This window comes from Apteryx mantelli, chromosome 12 (genome assembly GCF_036417845.1).
Source record: "Apteryx mantelli isolate bAptMan1 chromosome 12, bAptMan1.hap1, whole genome shotgun sequence".
In the NCBI taxonomy this organism is placed as follows: Eukaryota; Metazoa; Chordata; class Aves; order Apterygiformes; family Apterygidae; genus Apteryx; species Apteryx mantelli.
Window position 1 is genome coordinate 28033784 of NC_089989.1, and position 21428 is coordinate 28055211.

At 49.4% G+C, this 21428-nt stretch overlaps 1 protein-coding gene across 3 annotated transcripts in view; it reads right to left on the reverse strand.

Annotated features, from left to right (window-relative positions):
• Positions 1-1316: 1316 nt before the first annotated feature.
• The window catches only part of SRGAP3 (SLIT-ROBO Rho GTPase activating protein 3), a 158730-nt gene continuing 138618 nt past the window's right edge, over positions 1317-21428 (reverse strand). The window contains exons 14-22 of one of the 3 annotated variants that reach the window (XM_067303530.1): positions 21325-21402; positions 19931-20065; positions 16307-16412; positions 15800-16027; positions 14156-14235; positions 10873-11053; positions 10107-10256; positions 9424-9751; positions 1317-2475 (exon numbers count right to left, since the gene is read on the reverse strand). In XM_067303530.1, the coding sequence (XP_067159631.1) occupies positions 2440-2475; positions 9424-9751; positions 10107-10256; positions 10873-11053; positions 14156-14235; positions 15800-16027; positions 16307-16412; positions 19931-20065; positions 21325-21402 (1322 nt within the window). In that variant the 3' untranslated portion in view covers positions 1317-2439. Of the gene's footprint in view, positions 4224-9423; positions 9752-10106; positions 10257-10872; positions 11054-14155; positions 14236-15799; positions 16028-16306; positions 16413-19930; positions 20066-21324; positions 21403-21428 lie in introns of all 3 variants that reach the window. The other 2 variants (XM_067303528.1, XM_067303529.1) reach the window with 2 other exon arrangements.

Below are 21428 nucleotides of genomic sequence, written 5' to 3' on the forward strand. Positions count from 1 at the left end.
ACTGCCATGGACATGTCCATGAGGATGGGGCCACAGATAACCATGTGAGTCACCTCCTCCACTGCCATGGACATGTCCATAAGGATGGGGCCACAAAGAACCATGCGAGTCACCTCCTCCACTGCCATGGACATGTCCATGAGGACGGGGCCACAAAGAACCATGTGAGTCACCTCCTTCATCACCATGGACATGTCCATGAGGACGGGGCCACAAAGAACCATGTGAGTCACCTCCTCCATCACCATGGACATGTCCCCGAGGATGGGGCCACAGAGAACCATGTGAGTCACCTCCTCCATCACCATGGACACGTCCATGAGGATGGGGCCACAAAGAACCAGGTGAGTCACATCCTCCACTGCCATGGACATGTCCATGAGGATGGGGCCACAGATAACCACGTGAGTCACCTCCTCCATCACCATGGACATGTCCCCGAGGATGGGGCCACAGAGAACCATGTGAGTCACCTCCTCCATCACCATGGACACGTCCATGAGGATGGGGCCACAAAGAACCAGGTGAGTCACATCCTCCACTGCCATGGACATGTCCATGAGGATGGGGCCACAGATAACCACGTGAGTCACCTCCTCCACTGCCATGGACATGTCCATGAGGATGGGGCCACAGAGAACCACGTGAGTCACCTCCTCCATCACCATGGACATGTCCCCGAGGACGGGGCCACAGAGAACCAGGTGAGTCACCTCCTCCATCACCACGGACATGTCCATGAGGACAGCCCCGCCGGCCCCACCAAGCAGCAGAGCTGCTCCAACGGGTCTGGTGGGACACCAGAGAACGACCCGCAGGACGGGTGCTCCCAGCACTCTCTAAATTCAATTGTTAAATTTTAAATTTTCACAGTCTAAGTGAACAACTCTGTGAACACTTTGAAGCCTACAGTCTAAGTCTTTAAAGAGGTATCAAAGATCAGGATAAAGATACTCATAAAACATGAGCAGGTTCCAGTTATGATACTTCTACAACATAAGTGGTTAAATTTTGTGTCAAGTTAAATTACAGAAAAATACATTTTTTCCTTAAATTTACAGTAGTTAAAACTACAATTTGAATTCCATATTAAAAAGGGGTAGTTTATTCTTCAACAAAACGTCCTGTTTTTTTCTTTAAAAAAATTAAAAAGGACTTTAAAAGCAATCACCCACAGCAGAACATAACTGTACAAATGAAATCATGATGTGTACAGCTCCTAGTACATTAATTCCAAGCATTTGTTCTGGTGCTCAAAAAGGCACTTAAAGATAAGAAAACAACTGTATTAAAAACCACAACAAAACAAAACAAAGGAAAATGAAAGGCAATAATTTAATAGAAAGACACTGGAATTTGTACCGTATCTTTGAACGTAAGAAGGGAGGAAAAAAAACTAATAAAAATGGTTTTACTAGCAAGTCATCTCTGAAAGTATATAAAAAACCAGAAGACTGGCAAAGTGAATGTTCTCCAGGAACTAAATGGAAAAAAAATTACTGGCAACGAATACACAACTCTCGTGCCAAATGGGTTTCTTCCCTCCCCCTAAAAGCACATTTGCTGGTTCATTACTAGCACAGACTGACAGACTGTTTGAACATCTGCTGCCCATAATGACAGAGGCATTGACCTCAGGGTTAGTCTAAGTTTAGGAAAGGGGGGAAAAATTATGAAGAAAAATAAACATCGATATGAACTAATTGTGGTAATTACAGATGTCAACAATGTTAATAGACGAGTACGTAAACACCTTTTCCCCTTATAGCATTATATTGAGGGACAATAACAGGATCACTACATACAGTACTTTTCCCCCCACACTGTACACCGAAAGGTTAGGTTTTTGTGGTTTTGTTTTTTATTTTTTTTCTTTTTTCTTGTCTTTTTTCTTTCTTTTCTTTTTTTTTTTTTAACATTGAGCTATCTACTAAGTGCAAAGATTTGGTGAGTGGCATTGGCTTCCATCTAACTTCAGCCTATTTTTTGTACAGTTTGCACGTGAACAGCTACTTTGCAGCACGTAAGCGAGTACAGCAACACACGGAGAGACGGGAACAGGCAGGAGGCAGTTCGGAGGCGGCACGGGAGGAGGCAGTGCCGCGGCCGCCCCTCACCGTGGCACCGGGGATCGCTAGCCCGCCGGGACGCGGCCGGCCGCGGCGAGACGCCCCGTCCGTCCGTCGGGTCCGGAGGCGCCAGGAGCTCCGTGGCCTGCAGTGGTGGGAGGTGTCGGAGAGGAGCAAAACGGGAAAGAAACGGCCGTGGGAGGCGGAGAGCTGCACGAGGCTTGCTGACTTCTGCTCGGGGACGGACGCCGCGGCAGAAACCGGAGATACCAGGAGAGGACGACCGACCGCTCAGGAGCTGCTCCCGCGGCTTTTCCGCGCAGCTGGAAGAGACCCATCGCAGCCCGGCTCGTGTTCAGGCTGGCCGAGGTCACGCGGGAGCGACCAGACTGAACCGCAGGGAAATCTGTACAAGCAGGAAAATAAAAAGCTACGGGAGAAGCATGGAGTGTCTTGTATTCAGCGACTACAGAAGAGACTCGATCACCCAAGTACCATGCAATCCCCGGGTCTTTCTGCATATTTTTTTCTCTGGGTTAAATGTTCAGAGGAAAAACAAAAATGTATTTTCTTTTGCATAAACTCAAACTGTTGTAATACATAGTACAGTACAGAAAGTGCAAAATATCACCCCATCAGATCAGTTATGCATCTGATATGGTCAAATATGGCTCATGCTTTTCATGCAAGAAGACACAATCTGAATCAAGACCCTCATGTACTGCTGTGCAACTTTAAATAAAGGAATGTTATTGTACCAAAGCCTCCTCGCCTGTTTAGTCCCATTTGTCGAGATACTATTAGTTAAAAAACAAAAAGCGTGTGGGGAAAGGGAAATGACATATCTCAAAACTGTATAAGTTAACCTATTCGTGTTTTACCACAGGTTTCCCACTAGTCCTTGCTCGTTTTGAAATCTTCAAGAAAATCAGAGTTTTGTGGATTCCACCTGTACACAAAGCGCTGTGCTACGCTGTGGCGCAGGCATTGCTAGTTTTTCCCCTACACAGAAATGGAAGGAATAGAAACTGTTACTTATCCATATCCGCACACTGTACACGCTCCCAGCGGGAGCCTATTAGCCAGGGAATTCAGGGTGCAAACGGAGGAATATTAGGACTCAATTTGAAAAGATTCTCCATCCAGCCTGACGAACACTGTCGCTTACGCATTTGAACTCTCCTCGGCGGGCCAAGCACTGACCAGAAGCCAGTGCAGGTTCCCTTCATTTCATTTTATTTTTTTTAAATACCGGCAGGAGCAGAATATGAATCCCAGGATTGGCCCTGTATTGCTCGGTGCACAGTTGCTATGTACCTCCACACACATACACGCGCGCGCACACACAAATATCCTGAAAAGAACAAAATCAACCAAACATCGCTAGAGAGGACATTTCAGAGCCAGTTTCTGAGGTAAATCTACTTGAAAAAAAAAGTTACTGAACTCTGTACACTATTTTTTTTTTATATACTTCTACATATAACGCGTGTTCTCCAGTGACAATGCGCAGAACTGCCGTCTTACTCTGCCACGCAGTTTAACTGCAATCTGGGCACATGTTTCCGCACGGATGTGTGTATGTATTTATATATCGGCATAATCAAACCACGGGGCCTGAGGCTCGGCCGCGGTTTCCCTTCCAGAGTTCCCTTTCGAGCACGGTCTTGCCTTTCCGCCGTCGCGTCGGGCGAGGTCTGGGAGAGCTGCCGCTTCCGCCCCCGAACCCCGCGATCCCTACATGGTGCCGGACTTGTCGGCGGAGCTGTTGGGGAAGAGCTTCTCGGTGGGGGTGACGGCGGGGCTGCCCACGCCGGAGCTGCTGCTGCTGCTGGAGCGGTGCTGCACCACGGGCCGCACCGGCCGCATGGGCGGGGGACGCAGCTGCGCCCCGGCCAGCCGCGCCGACAGCGCCGGCTTGAAGGTGGTCATCATCTCCGTGGTGGAGCTGCTGCTGCGCCGCATGGCGGCGTCGGGGTCGCGGATCATGATGGTGTGGAGCGGGCTGGCGGGCTCCGAGCTGACGGAGCCCATCGGCGGGTTCTTCATGGGCTCCAGCGTGTCCAGCACCACGTCGGGGGCCTGCTTCGCCGTGTTCTGCCGCTCCAGCTCGCGCAGCTCGTTCAGCGCCGTGCTCATGGTCTTCTCGATGTCCTGCCAATGCCACCGACAAAAGGACGTCAGCACCCCGCACCGCAGCAATGCCCCAGCCCTCCTGCGCTCCACCCCTGCCGTGCCGGCAGCAATGCCCACTGCAATGCCCCCGCCACGCCGGCAGCAATGCTTCGCTGCAATGCCCCCGCCACGCCAGCAGCAATGCTTCACTGCAATGCCCCCGCCACACCGGCAGCAATGCTTTGCTGCAATGCCCCCGCCACGCCAGCAGCAATGCTTCGCTGCAATGCCCCCGCCACCACAGCAGCAATGCCCACTGCAATGCCCCCGCCACGCTGGCAGCAATGCTTCGCTGCAATGCCCCCGCCACACCGGCAGCAATGCTTCGCTGCAATGCCCCCGCCACACCGGCAGCAATGCTTCGCTGCAATGCCCCCGCCACCACAGCAGCAATGCTTCGCTGCAATGCCCCCGCCACACCGGCAGCAATGCTTCGCTGCAATGCCCCTGCCACACCGGCAGCAATGCTTCGCTGCAATGCCCCTGCCACACCGGCAGCAATGCTTCGCTGCAATGCCCCTGCCACACCGGCAGCAATGCTTCGCTGCAATGCCCCTGCCACACCGGCAGCAATGCTTCGCTGCAATGCCCCCGCCACACCAGCAGCAATGCTTCGCTGCAATGCCCCCGCCACGCCAGCAGCAATGCTTCGCTGCAATGCCCCTGCCACACCGGCAGCAATGCCCACTGCAATGCCCCCGCCACGCCAGCAGCAATGCTTCGCTGCAATGCCCCCGCCACGCCAGCAGCAATGCTTCGCTGCAATGCCCCCGCCACGCCAGCAGCAATGCTTCGCTGCAATGCCCCCACCACCACAGCAGCAATGCTTCGCTGCAATGCCCCCGCCACCACAGCAGCAATGCTTCGCTGCAATGCCCCCGCCGCACCAGCAGCAATGCTTCGCTGCAATGCCCCCGCCACACCAGCAGCAATGCTTCGCTGCAATGCCCCCGCCACGCCAGCAGCAATGCTTCGCTGCAATGCCCCTGCCACCACAGCAGCAATGCCGCTGCCATGCTGGTGGCAATGCCCCACTGCAATGTCCCCACCACACCAGCAGCAATGCCCCTCTGCAACGCCCCACTGTGCCGGCAGCAATGCCCCACTGCAATGCCCTCGTACTGCCAGCAGCAATGCCCCTACCACGTGGGCAGCAGTGCCCCTGCTGCAATGCCTTCGCCATGCCGGCAGCAATGGCTGCACTGCAATACCCTCACATTGCTGGCAGCAATGCCCCCGCTGCAATGGCTTTACCACACCAGTGGCAAATGCCCCGCTGCAATGCCCTCGGCACACAGGCAGCAATGCCCCCGCTGCAATGCCCTCGCTGTGCTGGCAGCAACGCCCCCGCTGCAACGGCTTTGCCCACATCAGCGGCAAATGCCCCCGTGGCAATGCCCTCGCCGTGCTGGCAGCACGGCCCCCTTGCCGCATCAGCAGCAGTGCCTCCGCCACGATGCCTAGCTACACCAGTGGCAATGCCCCGCTGCAATGCCCCCGCCGTACCAGCAGCAATGCCCCGCTGCAGCGTCCCCGCGGCAATGCCCCGGTGGCCCAGACACAGAGCACTTGTTTTCCGGTTCCTCCTGGCCTCTGCTCTGAAGCACCATGCATGCATGTGTGTGTGCGTGTGCATGCACACTTGGGGGGGTTTCTCCGGCCCAGGATGGTGATGTCCTCCAGCACCGGGCCTCCGGGCAAAGCAAGAGCTTTGAAGGAAGACGCAGGGCCCAAACTCCGACTGCACAAACGCGCCCTGCGCCTCTAAGTCAACAGGAGTTTGGTCTCCAGTTTCCAAGCCAGCCAGCCGTGAGCGGCACATAAACACTAGCCCAAACGTCCTATCTGGTGAATTATTTTGTCCATAGTTTCAGTGAGATAAGACATGTTCGTACTGACCCTGAGCACTGTAGCACATTTTTCAAAAGCAGCTGCATTGCCGCCTCTGTTAGGCAAACGAATCCTCTAATACGCTTATGTCTGTAAGGGAATGGCACGTGCAGGGCTGGAAATGTATAGGAATGTATGTAGAGAGAGCAACAAAACGGCAACTTGCCGTAAATAAAACAGAGCCAGAGACAAGGCCCTGCACCAGGAGAGCGGGAAAAACGCTAAATCAAAGACCTAACGAGAGGACGGTGCCGCTGCCGCGTTAGAACGGCACAAAACCTTACAGGAGCCCGGGAACAGCGTGCGAACGGCGCGCGTCCTCTCCGGGGAGCTCCGTCTCCCCTAGGGGCAGTCGCGCGAGCGGCCGGGGCCGGTTTCAGGGCCGGGGGACAACCGGTCCGACGCGCCGGGTGCGAAAGGGGGGACGGTCCGATTCGGGGCGCGACGCCCGCCGGCGCTCCGCGGCGCCCGACCCCGCGCGGCGGCTCCGGACGCCTTCCCGGCGGAGCAGGGCTTCGCCGCAGGAGGGTCCTCGGCAGCAAAGGAGCCGCCGCTCAGCTCCCGCGTCACAGCCCGCCCTTGTCACCCGAGCTCTTGTTTTCCAAGGGGCAAGGTATCCTCAGACTTAAGTGTCTCGCAGAGATCCCCCAGAAAGTGAACCCAATTCAACTAGAAATGTCAATTTAAAGTAAATTAGCTAAATTGCCTTCAAACGTACTGCTGATCTTCTCGTTCAGAAACGGAGAGGCCCTAATTTGGCTTCACTTAAATCAGTCTTAACGGAATTAAGGCCACTTCAATGCAGAAAGAAAGCATTTGCAAAGTGATTTAAGGCAACTGAATCAATCCTGTTTAAAAAGCAACTCTGGTCAACTTTCCTCGCTGTCCTTGTGTAGACAAGCCCTTAATTTTCTAACGTGTACAAGGTGCTTGGTGAGCCTCAGATAATGCTCAAAGTATCAGCAGAAGGGAATTAATTGCCAAGTCAGCTCCAGCTGAACTGCTCGGAAAACAAGTGAAAATATTCTCCCAGCGCGAGGCATTAGGACTACCGAGGTCAGTCGCTCTCCTGACTTCAAGGCAGGTACTTACTTATATCAGCTGATAATCTTTCCCAACATAAAAAACAAAACAAACAAGGAAAACCGTGCAAATCGTGCGGTGTCCTTAGCTGCTCTGGGGCAGGTCCGCAGCCCCCCCAGCCCGGCCGCACGCGTTGCCGCCCTCCAGCCGAGCCACGGCAGCCGCTTGCGTGCGTGCGTTTACCCCCTGCCAGGGCTGAAGTTTCAGCCTTAGCTGAAACCCGGGCGCCTTGCTAGACCAGGACCACCCCTTTGCCATTCGTGCACATCAAACAAGCCCTTGAGAAACCGAGAAGCTGCGTGCTACGCTGCGAAGGAAGCGACCAAAGACCGCAAACGGTGGGAAAACAAACAGGACAGCAGAAGCCCTTCCTTTCTGCAATTGGTCTTAATTATCCCATTAAAAACCACTAGATTCTACACTAGATTCTACATAAACAAACTGTGCCAAAGCCCCCTGTGGCATGCAGGCTATTTCAAAGCGATGGGCAAACCGTTCCCCAGGAGCTGCACTCCTCCTCGTGGGCATCCCACCGTCCCACAGCTGCTGCTACCGCAGCTGATGGCGGCACTCCCGCAAACCAAGCCTGGAAACTGCTGAAATACGGGACCCTGAGCAGCCCTGTCCGCACCGCTCCGAGACACTGCCATCTCCACTCCCACCCGGGCCTTCTCCTGAGCCTGGACACGCGAGACCTGCTCTGCAGTCAGCTGGGAAAGACAGGAAGGAGACTTGCTCATGAGAGCAAATCATCAGGGTTTGAAGGCTGGCGTGACAGCCAGCGGGTACTTCTGACCCTTGTCCAGTACAGAGGTATCCTGTTAACTACAGGAGTTGAGACCAGATTATCCATTACGGCTTTATGATCTTAGTCTGTGTTAATGTGGAGGGAAGCGTACATCAAATTCCTGTTGCATTTGGAAAAATAACAGGCAATGCGTGTTTCCCCACAAACAGAAATTCTGCTGGACTGCTGTATAACTCTTACTATCACTACTTGTTTGCTGTGCAGTAACACTCTACTCTTAAAAACACCGGGAATGCCACCGCTTTCTCACGGCAAGCCTCAAAGGCCTGCAAAGCTCTTTGCTCCCAGCGAAACTCCAGTATCGTTAAAAGCTTTGGGAAGACCCCCGCCGAGCTCAGTGGGAGGTGGACCAAGGCCCGAGGGGGTACGGCAGAGTCCCAGCACATTGCTGCATCTCCAACAATTCATTCACTTGAAGAGCGAATGAAGCCCAAGAATTAACGGCTTGGTCACGGGGGCTCTCCACAGCAGTCACCACCGCCAAGCTGCCGCCTGCTGCCCTCCGATTTCTTACCGGTGCGAAGAGGCACCTCCGCACGGTCCTCACTGCCGTGAGCAAACAAACCAGCCAACGCTGAAGCTGAAAACACCAAGGTTCATCACCACCCACCTCCTCGGAGGGGTGCCTGCCTGACTCCAGCCCATGGCCACCAAGCTGGCCCCGACCCATCGCCAGTCGGACACGCTAATGTGGGACTGTGCCTGGACTAAACGGTCCCCAAGACACTGAAGAATTTTGCAGCCTGTGCCACAGTAGGATCACAGTCTAAGATTTCACCAGGCTTAGTGTGACATGACTGATATCTCCAGTGAGGAGACCTGCGGGCTATGCTGCAGGTAACGAGAATTTAATGAGAACCGTGGAACTGATGGCCTAAGGTGATGTTGAAGACATTGCATGACTGCTGGTATGATATTTTGATTACGCTTACATTTTGAGGTCCTAGCTACAAATAGCCATTAGCAAACCTGAAGCACTTTTCTCCAAATACTGAGCACCAGTTAAGATGTATCAACCAAATTTTAATTTGGCAAATCCAGTTTTCTCCTTCTAAGTCTCATATAGAGTTTCAAATGAAGATAATGTACTTCTCTTCCTGCAAGAGCTAAGAGCTGCCAGCCGCATTTCAGTGGTGGATCGAACATTTCTGTCTATTATTTTGAAGAAACAAGGTTTGCAGGAAGAGGCAGTATCTTTTATTAGACCAACCGATACAGTTGGAAAAGCAGGCAAGCCTTCGGCTTTTCATTTTTATCCTTAAACCATCACAGCTGCAACAACAGTACTATAATTTTGAAGTGCTTTGAGATGAAAGAGGCTCTGTACTGTTATCCAAGTGAATTTTATTTTAGCCTCTAGATCCCTGGGCACCAAGAGTCACTTCACAACCCTCTTACCTCAGCAAGCGCTTCTGCTTCTAGAGATTTCTGATCTCCAAGACTACTGTGTCTAGTCGATCCACAAGTCGATCTCAGCGGGTGGCCATCAGACAAGGCCTTCCTGTCTGGATAATTGATGCTCCCTGCACTGCCGAATGTCGCCATTCTGCGCTTTTCGGGACTCTCAATCCTGCCTCTGTTAAGTGGTATTTTGTGGGGGCTGCTAGGACAGGCCGCTGCTCGAGGAGGAGTGTCTATGCCAGGACCCAGCCCTCTGGGGGGGCTGTGGGTGTCCCCCCCGCTTCGACGGCGAGGGATAGCTGCACCGTCAGACCTCAATCTCACTCTGCAAAGAATTCATTACAAGACTAGGTCACCGTCCAACAGATCAAAAGCACCTGGTTGCATGCTGTAAGATAATCTATCAGCTCTGAAAATTCAGATCAAACCAAATTCAAGCCTTTCGGCTTCCAAAGACTAAGCTAAGAGGGGAGATACATATTTTAGAGAGTACCAAGAAAGGGAAAGCATTGCATTTTTTTTAGTTGTTAGGATCTACATTAAGCAATCCACATTTCATATCCTTCTGTAGCACTTATTAGCAGTTTGCCGTCTATCTTGCCCTACACAACATGCTGACTTGCCCTGAACACAACACTAATCACCTCTGTGTTCGTAGGAAAATGAGAGAGTTTCCCTACCGGCCCATGACTCCCCCAAATCCATAGTCCGGAATATGATCTGTCGGAGACTGGATGTCATTCTTGGATGAGGCTTTATCATCCAGCAGGGGTCCGCTGCTTGCCTCGCTGTCCGCCTTCTGACTCAAACTGTCGGAGAACGCATCATCCCTATGAAAAATGAGACTCCATATCAGGCTGAAACATAACAGGGCTCTTTACCTCAGAGAGACGCTAGGATCCAACCAAAACTCACACCTGAATACTACCACTCCAGATCCAGACTTAGCACAGGGCCAGACCAAGGCCACAGCTTCGGACACTAGCCAGAGCTTGGGAAAACACGAACGTGAACATCACATCTCCATATCCCCTGTGCTGTAGTTGCCATCTTAATGAATCCTGGGCACAGGACTTATAACAGAATTGGCACCTGTAAAGGACTCTGGGATCTGCTACAGGCAAAGTAGGCAGTGAACATTGCTGCGTCAACCTACACATGGGGTAGAGCCAATATTAAGTCTGGATCGTGCCAAGTTACTCTGGAGGCCAACGACAGATGGGGTTCAAGCACACTCAAGTATAGTCTTTAGTGTTTGGCTTTAAAAGTCTGAACAAGAAACAATCTGAGCCAATAAATGGAGAAGCACAAGTGATCAGAGCAGGTTTAATCAGTAAAGTCATTAAACCTTGGAAAACCAGGCCACCTGTTTAGGTGGCTAAAGATGACCCTAGTGTAGGCAAGTTATTTTAACATCCTGGATTAACAGACACTGCCAATACTCACATGTCTTGCACCACAATGTACTGGTGGGGTATGAGGCCATCCACACCGTTATGTCTCCCTTCCCACCAGTCCTCCGAAGCCCGATGGTACAGGAGGAGCGAGGCCCCTTTCTTGAAGGAGAGCTCTCGTGGGGACCGTCCAATATAGTCAAACTTGGCTATGGCTTCAATCTGCTCCACTTCTGCAAAGGAGAGAAGCACAAAGAGAGGAAAGGTCAGTTCAACAGTCATGCGGGCACACCAAACCCTAGGAAGAGGCATCTCACCTGAACAGCACTAACGCTGCTGCCCCAGCTTCCTGAGAGCATCTTATACTGAGTGCAAACCATCTTATTTTCAGACTGATCAGTTCTTTTTGTTCTTCCAGCCTTCCTGCAATTTCTTACAGACTCACAAGCTATCAGCAATTACAAAAAGTTACAAACCAGATAGGGAGTAGTTGAAATTTCCCTGTGTGCATATGGCATCTTCGCCTGCACATATATTCCTCTACCTATATTTATTTTAAAGTGACTTCTTTGGTTACAGACCCCCATTATTTTCTAGATTGGAGCCTTGTCAAGCTGTGTCAGATACTGTGATCAAAGCCCCACTTACCTTCTCTTCAATTCCTTTCCTTATCCTGGAGGCAGTTGGGCCTGAATTATTGATGAGTAACCAATCCCCCTTTGGGGATTCCCACAGAAACGACGATACAAGCTCCGGCCACGCGGCCATTCAGCACTGCACACACCCCACGTCTGCAGGCCCTTCGCAAACCTCCGCCTCGCAGCTTCTCCCCTCTTCCTCATTTGAGCTCTATCAAACACCAGGGATCTACAGAGTGGGAGCTCAGGGCCTGAGGATCAGCGCGCTGGCAGAGCAGGCTGCAGTTAGCACGCGGCCCGGCCGAGAGCGTTGCGGTGGGAGCTGCCGGGTGCACCCGCGCACGAGTCCGGTTTGCATTCAGCAGCCTGGGGAGGAGCGGGGCTCTTCCGCAGACCTGCTTCCAACGGGGAGGAGCTGCCTCAGCCACTACGAGGCAGAGGCAGCGCATCGCTCCGGACCGGGAGGGCAGAACCTGCACGCTGCCTCGCTTCAGCCTGCGATAAAAACGAAAAGCAGGCTGCCACCACTCAGCTACCTCTAACGGCTCTCGGGGGCCAGCAAGAAAACGGTTAACGTAACTTGATTATTTGAGACACCCAATCGCTTTAAACCCTACCCGGAGACTGACAGCACGGGAAAACGGGGACTGACAGGGCCGATGGCAAAGCTAAATACAGCAAATTAGCCTAGTTCTTTCAAATCTGTCACATTCTCATTAGAATATGGTAGCTTGCTCCACTCCATCTGCCGTGTCATTGACTCGTGGGCTCAGCATCAGCAGCGATCTGGATGTGACCCACCTTCCCGCTTAGCAACAAAATCCACACGGAGGGAGCAGAATCCGTGAGATACTGAGTCAGAGCCCTGCCCTTCTCTGTCTCACGCCAGACAGGTCACTTCAACAGACAGATTTCCCCCAGCTTAAAATACATATCTGCGCTAATGTGAACGACATGGTGCTTGGGACTATTACAGCAGGATCGATAGAGAATGCTCTCCGGAGGAAACGTAATAGGAGAGGCTATCAGAAGGGCTTTTCAGATGCATGATAAAATACTGAGTTTCTCAGCAGGGAGCGTGCATGGGGCGAGGGAGATGGGAAGAAGGAATATGTAGATTCATAAAATAATGCTGCTCCTCTCTTCCACTCTTGCATTACAGTTAATCACCCGGAAACTCCAATCAGAACTATTAATGTGACCGTCCAAGCATAAAATTGGCTAAATGGTGGCTTGCTCTCCTTCAGCTCTCAGTCATGTCAGCTCCCGTTTGTTGCTAGCACTGGAAGACGTGGAGTGCATTTTACGCTAAGAGCAAGTCCTCAGCCGTCCGACCCAGACCCGCTGCCTGCCTCCCCCCATCCTTGCCCGCCTCGTGCCAGCCAGCGCGCCAGCCCCTCGTGCCATTCCCATGAGCGCCAGGAAGGCATCGGCACTCTTGCAGGGGCAGAGCGCAAGGGAGATGACGGCTGTGAAGAAAGCAGACGACCGGTGTGGGCCAGAGGACGTCCTGCAGGGCTCGAAGGGGCCCTTCCGCTCAGCAAAGCCTCGCAGTTGAAGTGGTGGCGTGGGGCGGCACGTTCGCTGTCTCGCAGCAGTGCCGGCTCCGCTCCCAGGCCCGTCCCTCTCTCACCCTGCGACTAAGCTACGAACGCCGCCTGGGGCGCGGGAAGCAAACGGCTTCTTCTGATTTGGGTATCGCGTCTTGTAACGAGCGCGCTCCTCGTCCCGCTCTGCCCCAGCGTCCCCATTTCAGTGCTCGTCTCCGCGATCAGGGCGAGCTTCAAAGCTTTTCCTGAGATCCTGTACGTGAAGCTCAGCTTGTTTACACAGATGGTGCAGACAGACACGAGCTTATAGAAAGCTGGACGTGAGCCTCATCCAGAGTATTAACGAAATATTGATACATTTAGCAAGGAATTCACATCCGGCTGCACCTGTCCACACAGTCTTAGCAAACACCACATCCCGGTTCACCCTCCAAAGCAAGGGCGGCTCTGCAGGCTTAACAAGCGAAAAAACAGCATGGATGTATTTTGCCATCAAAGGAAACCGAAGGGACCGCGGGCAAAACCAGGATGCAGCTATCTTAAACGAAGACGCACTCCACTTTTGCGAAGAGGATGGCTGCTTGAAAGGATATGATCCGCAGCCCAAAGAAAGCAGCTGAAACTCCCTCACTTCAGAGGGCTCCAAAGTGGACCACTGAAATTCCCTCTTTTCCCACAACACATTCAAGGGCCTGGAGTGACCAGAGAGCTGGTCACACATACACACAGTCATTCCCCAGCCTCCCCTTCTGTTCTTGTGAGCCCGTTTCACACAGCAAGTCCTCGCTGCTTTTCCCCAGGTCCCTGCCATCACATGGCTGCGCGTAAACACAGATGACAGGGAGAACAAAGAAAAAAGAAAAAGAAAAACGGGATCTCGTGGAACAATTCCAAATACGGAACCCCTTCGTATCCTGCCATGGAATGAGACTGCAGTGAAGGTCTATGCACATCCTATGATGAAAATCTATAAGGAATGGTTATTTATAGGCACATGCATTATCAAACACACAGAAACATCTTCCCCAGTAAAGCGCCATATAGTAATCCAGCCTAATTTGACTAGGAGCGGAATACACTTTGCTTTCTTGCATGAATGACTCTTCTAACACAGACCCAATTTTCCACCGCTTATGTCTATGCTCACCGTCATCACTGGTGTGTGGCTCTGTGCCGTTGTCATGGTCAACTTCATCGATGGTGCCTGGCTCACTGTGGGGGCTGTCACTAAAATAAAGTATATGGTGCTTTAGAAAAAGAAGAATGAGATTCTGATCCCAAGATACTTAGCAAAAATAATTTGCTGGGGGGAAATCTGGCCCCAATGATACCTGAAGGAGTTATGCTTTTCATTTTCACAGGACTGAGATGGGGCCCTTTGCTCATTTTAAATCACAGCAAGTTCTCTGCACTTGCTTTGAGAACTGGAAACAGCCTGAAACACCATGATCTTCAGGTCCAGAACTGTACGTTCTGTTGCTTGTGTGTCTTACTCACATTTGGCAAAACAAGTATAAAATGGTACCAAATTAAAATTTTCCACTCACTCATTCACAATGAATTTTAACATTTTATCCTCTGTTTGCATCGGTAATGATGGCGACATGTGATCTGAATCAGGGAAGATTAGGTCTCAGAGATGTATAAAACTTTCAGATAAATCAGGTCAAGCCTATTATAAATCCTGGTTTGTTAACACTCAGATCTGAATGCCAGTTTAGAATTCCAGCATCCTCAAGATAAATATGTATTATCATTTAGTGCTCTAATTTGAGATTTCTTCTTTTAGAGAGAGAGTTCGTATTCTGTGGATACAAGTAGGGGGAATGATATACTAGAAAAAAGCTGTGCAATGAAGTTGCACACAGCTGATCCAGTCCACAGTTCACTAGTGCAAACATACTCATCTAACATGGACAGAACAAAAGGACCTAGAAGGACACAGAGAAAGTATCAAACCAGACTTCAGGTTAAAGAATTTTGTCCTACCAAATTATTATGGAACTACAGAACTTTACTCAGAACTCCTGGTCTAGGAAGAATTTGGTTACAACTGACCTAAAATTTTATTTCTCTATGAAGACACTTCTGTGAATCTGCAGCTAAAAGAATTTTTATAAATATTAATACTCATATTTAAGAAAAAACAAAAATGTTTCTTCTAAAGTTTTTATCAAGATTTTAATGCCGAACCAGCATAAGAGAAATGAAAAGAAAAACTTGGTGAAACTGTCTGGTCTAATTTCATTGACAAGGCTAAAATTAAATGCAAAACTAAGGTATAAGTATAGACTAATTAGTTAAGTTTGTAAAATTCTCTTAGTTTTATGAAGATACTTATAACTAAGAGCCATGAAGACAGCCTGGTATGGAATCAGATACTTAGCTAGTGCAAAACAGCTTAATGGTGTCAAATGCATACCACTCGCACACCTAATTCATAATGTTTAACAGAAATAAATGCCAAAGGACATGCCCCCTCTGCAGGGGGGCTAATTCATCCCAGAACTGTGCTCAGCCCAGGCTCAGATTTCCTGAAGATCAAGCCTGAACTTCCCCAAAGCTCTCTTCGCACCCCAGCCTCACGAGGACCCGCTCTTGAGAGCCCTTCTCCTACACTCCTATGAGCTGAAGTCAGCTCCCCGTTTATCAGAAATCAAGCCAGAGTCCTGCATTTTGTCACGGCTTCACTCTCAACTTACAGCGCAAGAAGATAACGCTAAGGAGGGGATCCGGCTTTGTTAAGTTGTAAAAACAATGAAGTCACTCACTCCTGCCACCCATTCCTTACCAATACTCCTCGCCTCCAGTCATGCACTTCTCGTAGACAGGTCCTTCCAGTTCTCTGTGGCTGGGGAAGATGCCCTCGTGATTAATGATGATGGTTTTGATGACCTCATTGACATGGGCTTGGCAGGATACCGGATCCTGCCCATCTGGAATGTGCATCAAGGTTGGCCCAAAGCAGATGGCCAGGTTGTAGGGATCCATCATGTTCTCATCGCTGTACTGCGACAAGCTGCAAGCACAGGCGTTAGAGGGGTACGGTCCCGACTTACCCTGTCGGCTCAAAGAAGCCCCCACCAACAAAAGCCCTCCCAAAGCTCTCTCAAAAAGCAAACATCACAGAGCTGTGCGTCTTGCCCAAAACACAGCCACGGCTGGGCAAGGCAGAGGAAAAAGCAAAATACGACTCTCCATAACAATACCAAAAATGATTCGTGTAACAATGACAGGGAAGCCCTGAAAGAAAAGGAGAGCACGAAGGAACTCGGTGAAAGAGAACTAAAAGACTCACTGATTAAGGAAAGCAAAAAGATATCTCATGACAACGATGACAGCCCGGGGCAGAGTGACGATGATTTGCTGGATCTGGTGCACTCTCTCCGTGGGGTTCTCGATTTCTGGAACACATGGATAGAAAGTAAATCTTGAAACTGTGTCAGAATCAGACAACACAGCACCAGAGGGACTTGTTCCAGATCTAGGAGCCCACTACCCAAGAAAAACAACAGCATGTTTCCAGATCTGAGCCATCATTTGGCATTAAGGGAGCAAATCAATCATCAGGCATAGTGCTCTTCCACAGCTGAAGTCATATGTACATTCAGATTCAGCAAAAACAACAAATAAAGAGATTTCCATTGTTTTATTTTTAAAATGACAATTTAAGCATTATTTAGTTCATTCCTCAACAAATACACTATTTCTCCAAAGCCTTAGTCAATACAGCCACTGGAAAATAGAGCACTGCTTGGTTTTGCGCAGATTCTAAAATGAGCTTTTTATTAACATTATTATTTTATGGGTTTAACCATCAGGTCCTCCTCAGTCCTTCTGCTTGAGTTAAATTCCCACAGGTCTTGACGTGAATCTGAACCAATTCTGAGCCAGCACTTTAAGATTTACTTCTCTCCGTAACAGCACACAAAGCCTGGACCCAGTATCAAAAAACGCCCTATTTCTGTATGAGAAAACATGACTTAGAGCTATTTTGTTTTCAGCCGGGTGTGCACCAGCCACTGCACCCCACTGCTGCAAGAGCCCTGCTCTGCCCCCGGCCCAGGGATGGGCTCAGCACAGCCCCTGCCGAAGCTGCCAGCACGTGCCAACCCCCAAGGCTACCTCTTTTTTAAAGCTATTATCTGCTCAGTATGCTGTATAAATGGTTAATCCTGTGGCTTTTATTCTATGGAAAAGCAGACAGAGTATCGAAGCTCTCCTGAGACCAGTCAGCCTTAGATCCAGGGAAGGAACCATCATCAGCGGAGAGCTGCTTACTTTATCATGCTGGCTCAAACTTTGACATTTGCTAATCATAACAAAATTCACTGACAACATGTAGCTGGGGTGCCATTTGTTCTAAGATTCTGAGCAAAATTTGGCTGCAGTTCAAAAATGTAAATTTTTCTATTATTTATTTTGATTTTGCAGATTTTTCCTTTTGAGGAAGGTATTTGTCCCCTGTTACTGCTCACTGGGTTCTCTAGCTTTTCAGTTTGCTTTTACTTAAGAGAAGGAAATTTGTAAAAGAATCAAATAAATAAGAACTGGATAAAGAAAGATTGCAACATCAATAGATATCTGCTCCGAAACCCAGAGGAACAAATTGTCTCAGTGCACTTAAATTTTTTCACTTAGCAAAATGTTTCAACTGGCTGTAATTCAGAGGAATTAATGGAGTAACCATCGATCACTTTATAATGCAGGCACACCCCTGAATGAGCCTTTGCAAACAAAGTGCCTTTTCTATCCATCTATTTCTCCCGTGCATTTGAGAAGCGTTTCCATGTAAACTCTCAGATCTCCATAAAGCAGAAGGGAAAAGCAGCCTTCCATTCGTCACCCGTGAGCCTGGCTTCCTGACCCCACCAGCAGCAGAGCCACGCGGCCCTGCTGCAAAGAGCGGCGCTCAGGACACCCTGCCGCCAGCCAAGGGGCACCCAAGCGGCTCTGGGGTGCACGGCAGTGGAGAGCCCAGCCGGGCCGCTCAGACGAGTTTAACCTTTCTCCCTTAGTAACAAAGCAAGGCAGAACATCTTACAGCAAGGACGGCATTTTACTGAGGAGCACTTCTCAAAGGAAGGAGGTTTCTTCCATCTGTTTAGGCTGGGACACCTATTACACAGCCTGTATTTATGTGACAGAAAATCTGAAGCCATTTAAAGCCAGATTTTTATGGGAATTAGGCACCTGACTTCATTTAAAATCTGTCCTTAATTCAAAGGTACCAAGAGCAGCAGAAAAAGAAAAGAAAGATGAGGAAAAGGAAGGTTCTTATTGAAAAAGAAAAATGCAGAAGGAGAGGAGAGAAAAACCATCCAGAAAATTAACAGATGATGTTTGCAATGAAAAGATCCCAAAAGCTTAATAATTGTGCAAATTGGCCTTTCATTTGGGATGTTTCCAAAGCGCAGGCCCAGCTGCAAGTGCTCACAGTGGTGTCACCCAGCACCGAGCGCGTTCTCCGGCGCCGAGGCTGCAGGCGGGCCAGGCCCCCTTTGCCCCCTTCTCCACCGGACCTCGGGGAAGGCGGCCGGAGCGAGCTCTGCAAGCTGAGCTAAAACACCCTGTCCGGAGCACGGAGCTGGTGTAGAAAGAGCTTCCTTTGTTTGCCGTGCTACAGGTGTGCAGCACCGCTTTACACATCAAAACTGAAAGCAACGGCAAGTTTCCTGAAGCTAAATATAACACAACTGTTCTTGAAAAATGAGAGCACCTTCTGCTCCTTCTGGAACAAGCCCATTCCCATGTCAACCCCCTCTAGATATCATCTGTCTTCCTTGACGTCACTTGATCTCTAGCAGTCAGGCATATTAACATTAAGAAGAGGGAAAGGCACCATGAGCAGTTAAAACGAAGGGAAGGACTTCAGTATACGCTCACCAGCCAGTCCCACCGAAGCTCTCTCACAGAGACACACGCTTACGCGCTCTGGAACCCCACCACAACGCACGCTGGACACCTCTCTTGTAAAAGAGAGTCATCCATAAGCCAAAGGGTACCACACGCTTCATGATCTCTGAAGCATCAAATTCATTCTGCCTTTTTCTTTTTCCCCAGGGGAGTAATTTCCATGACTTGCCAATAAATATATGTCATCACTACGAGGTACTGAGAGAAATAAACCCCAGCTGGGATATCCGTTTCTTCAGTTGCAGAGGAATAAGCAGAGCTGGGAGGAGAATTCAGAACAGAGTAAGAAGCAACCAGACTCTTCCCCTGGAAGCAACCCCAGACTTTTCATGGTTAAAAAGCCCCAGCCTCTACCTCCGCTCATGTCACAAAGCACTTTCTGGTTTTGTTTGGGACAGGAAATGCAAATAGCAAATACTGTGAGAAAGGTGAATTGGGTGAGCTTGAACCCAATTTTGCAGACGGTTCACGGTTCAGAGAAGCTTTTTGATTAGCTAAGAGTTATTGACCACTACTTTACGTCTTGTGGAAGATGGTGAGTTATGGCAGCAAAACCCCTTTGGGTCCCAGAAGCTATGCCTGCATGACATTTGATAAACAGAAATAGCCATGACGCATAGAGAGAGACCTGTACAGGCAAGATAGTTACCCACCCTGTTCAAGTAACCAGCGTCCCCTCATGCAACCACCAAACACACATGCATGCAAGCTTGCTGTATGTGCAGCCCATGCGCCTAAGCTCGAAGATGACTCTTCGGTGACACTCATGATGTCAAGACGTTACAAACAGTCACAGCAAGATGTTTTACCTCTTCTGCACCTCCAGCTGCTTCTTATCCCTGACAACGTACACTCTTAACGTCCTTTCCTAACAACCTCCATTGAAGCCCTATAGCCCTTCTTACAGCATAAGCTGCTGTCTGCAAAGCTCAGGTTTATTTGCACCCTGTTTAATGCTTTTCTTGTCCCACCCTATTCTCCAAGAATACCCATCACATGTACTTACTTATAGTAGATATCAAATCTTGAAACCTTTCCTTAGGAAAGAGAGGGTTTTCCAGTCCTCGGAAATACAGCTTCAAGACTCCAGCCACTGAGTTAATGTCACGTTCATTTTGATCATCAGCAAGGGGATCTTCGCCTGCCCAGGGAAGAGTTTTATTTCCAGCATTATTGCCAAGTTGGACTAACACAGTAAGTCCTTCTCCCTAACCCACAGTGGAAAATCCTCCCATGTGTGGAATGGTAATGCTATGCATTTTCTCAGCAAGAGAATAGTTTAATAAGGTACTCTGTTACACAGCATCATGCTGAGACCATGGGCGCACAGTTTATTAAGGAGATTTTAAACCTTTCCTGAAGATGATGTTATTAATCAGTTCTTCACAGTATCCAGACCATTGCGTTTTTCCATTTAAGGCAACAGCTTAGAGATCTGAGCAGATCTAAACATTGGTAGGTGACAGCCTGAAAAGACAGGGTTGGCTGGAGGATGTAGTTATGCCCCTGGAATAGACAGAATGGTTCTGGATAGGATTGTATTGGCTTAGATCTGTAAAAGCTTTCAAAACCTAAGGGATTGGATACTGATTCCTCTTACATTGGATGTGCAAATCCTCTGGTCTTTGAAAATCCAACCGTAACCTTCTTTGCTGTCCTGGCCACCTTCACCTGGACCCTTCCAATGTTGTTAGATTGGACCGTCATTTGGACTGTCCCTTTCACAGCTTCAGCTTCACCCAGTGAAAGCACGATTGCTCTGCCCTGTCCTGCCAGTCTTACAATCTTGATGCTGCTCTCTCAGCAGAATCATTAGCAACTCCACAACCAACACTGTCACCAGATACATGATAACGCTGCTTCTTCCTTGACAAACAGCTGTGGGAAGGTGGCAAAATTCACGCAACCCCCGTGTGATGTACTCCACCAGCTAGGAGAGTGAATGTAATTATTTCATGTGAATACCATCACACCATCGAAAGCACAGAAATAATGTTCCGACCTTTCCTACTATCCTCTTACTGTCCTGAGAATTGATAAAAGCTCCTTGAAAATGGACCCTCAGGCTATTTTATGGCTCTCATCTGAGGCTTTCATGTTCTTAATTAATGATTGTGGAAAGGATCTCTATATCTATCCCTGTTTTGATATTCTTTCCTTAAGTGATTATTCTTCACTATTGCTGGAGGCACAACGCTAGGATATCTAGAAGGGGAGAAAACTTCCTAGTTCCTCGTAACAGATAAGCCTTTAGCATGGGATACACAAAACATCTAATGAACCATACCAGCACCCAGCACACACGGAAATTCCCACCAACAATCTCTGCTCCCCAGATGCACAGAAGGAAAGGGTCAGTGTCAGTGTCCTAGCTGCTGTCTGCACACCATGGCAGCATACCTCTTTCAAATGAATTCTTGATGTCATTGACTTCAACCTGAGAGCCAGGAACTCTAAAAATACCCTGTTGCTGAAGGCCTGGAAAAGAACAAATTTTTTTTTTT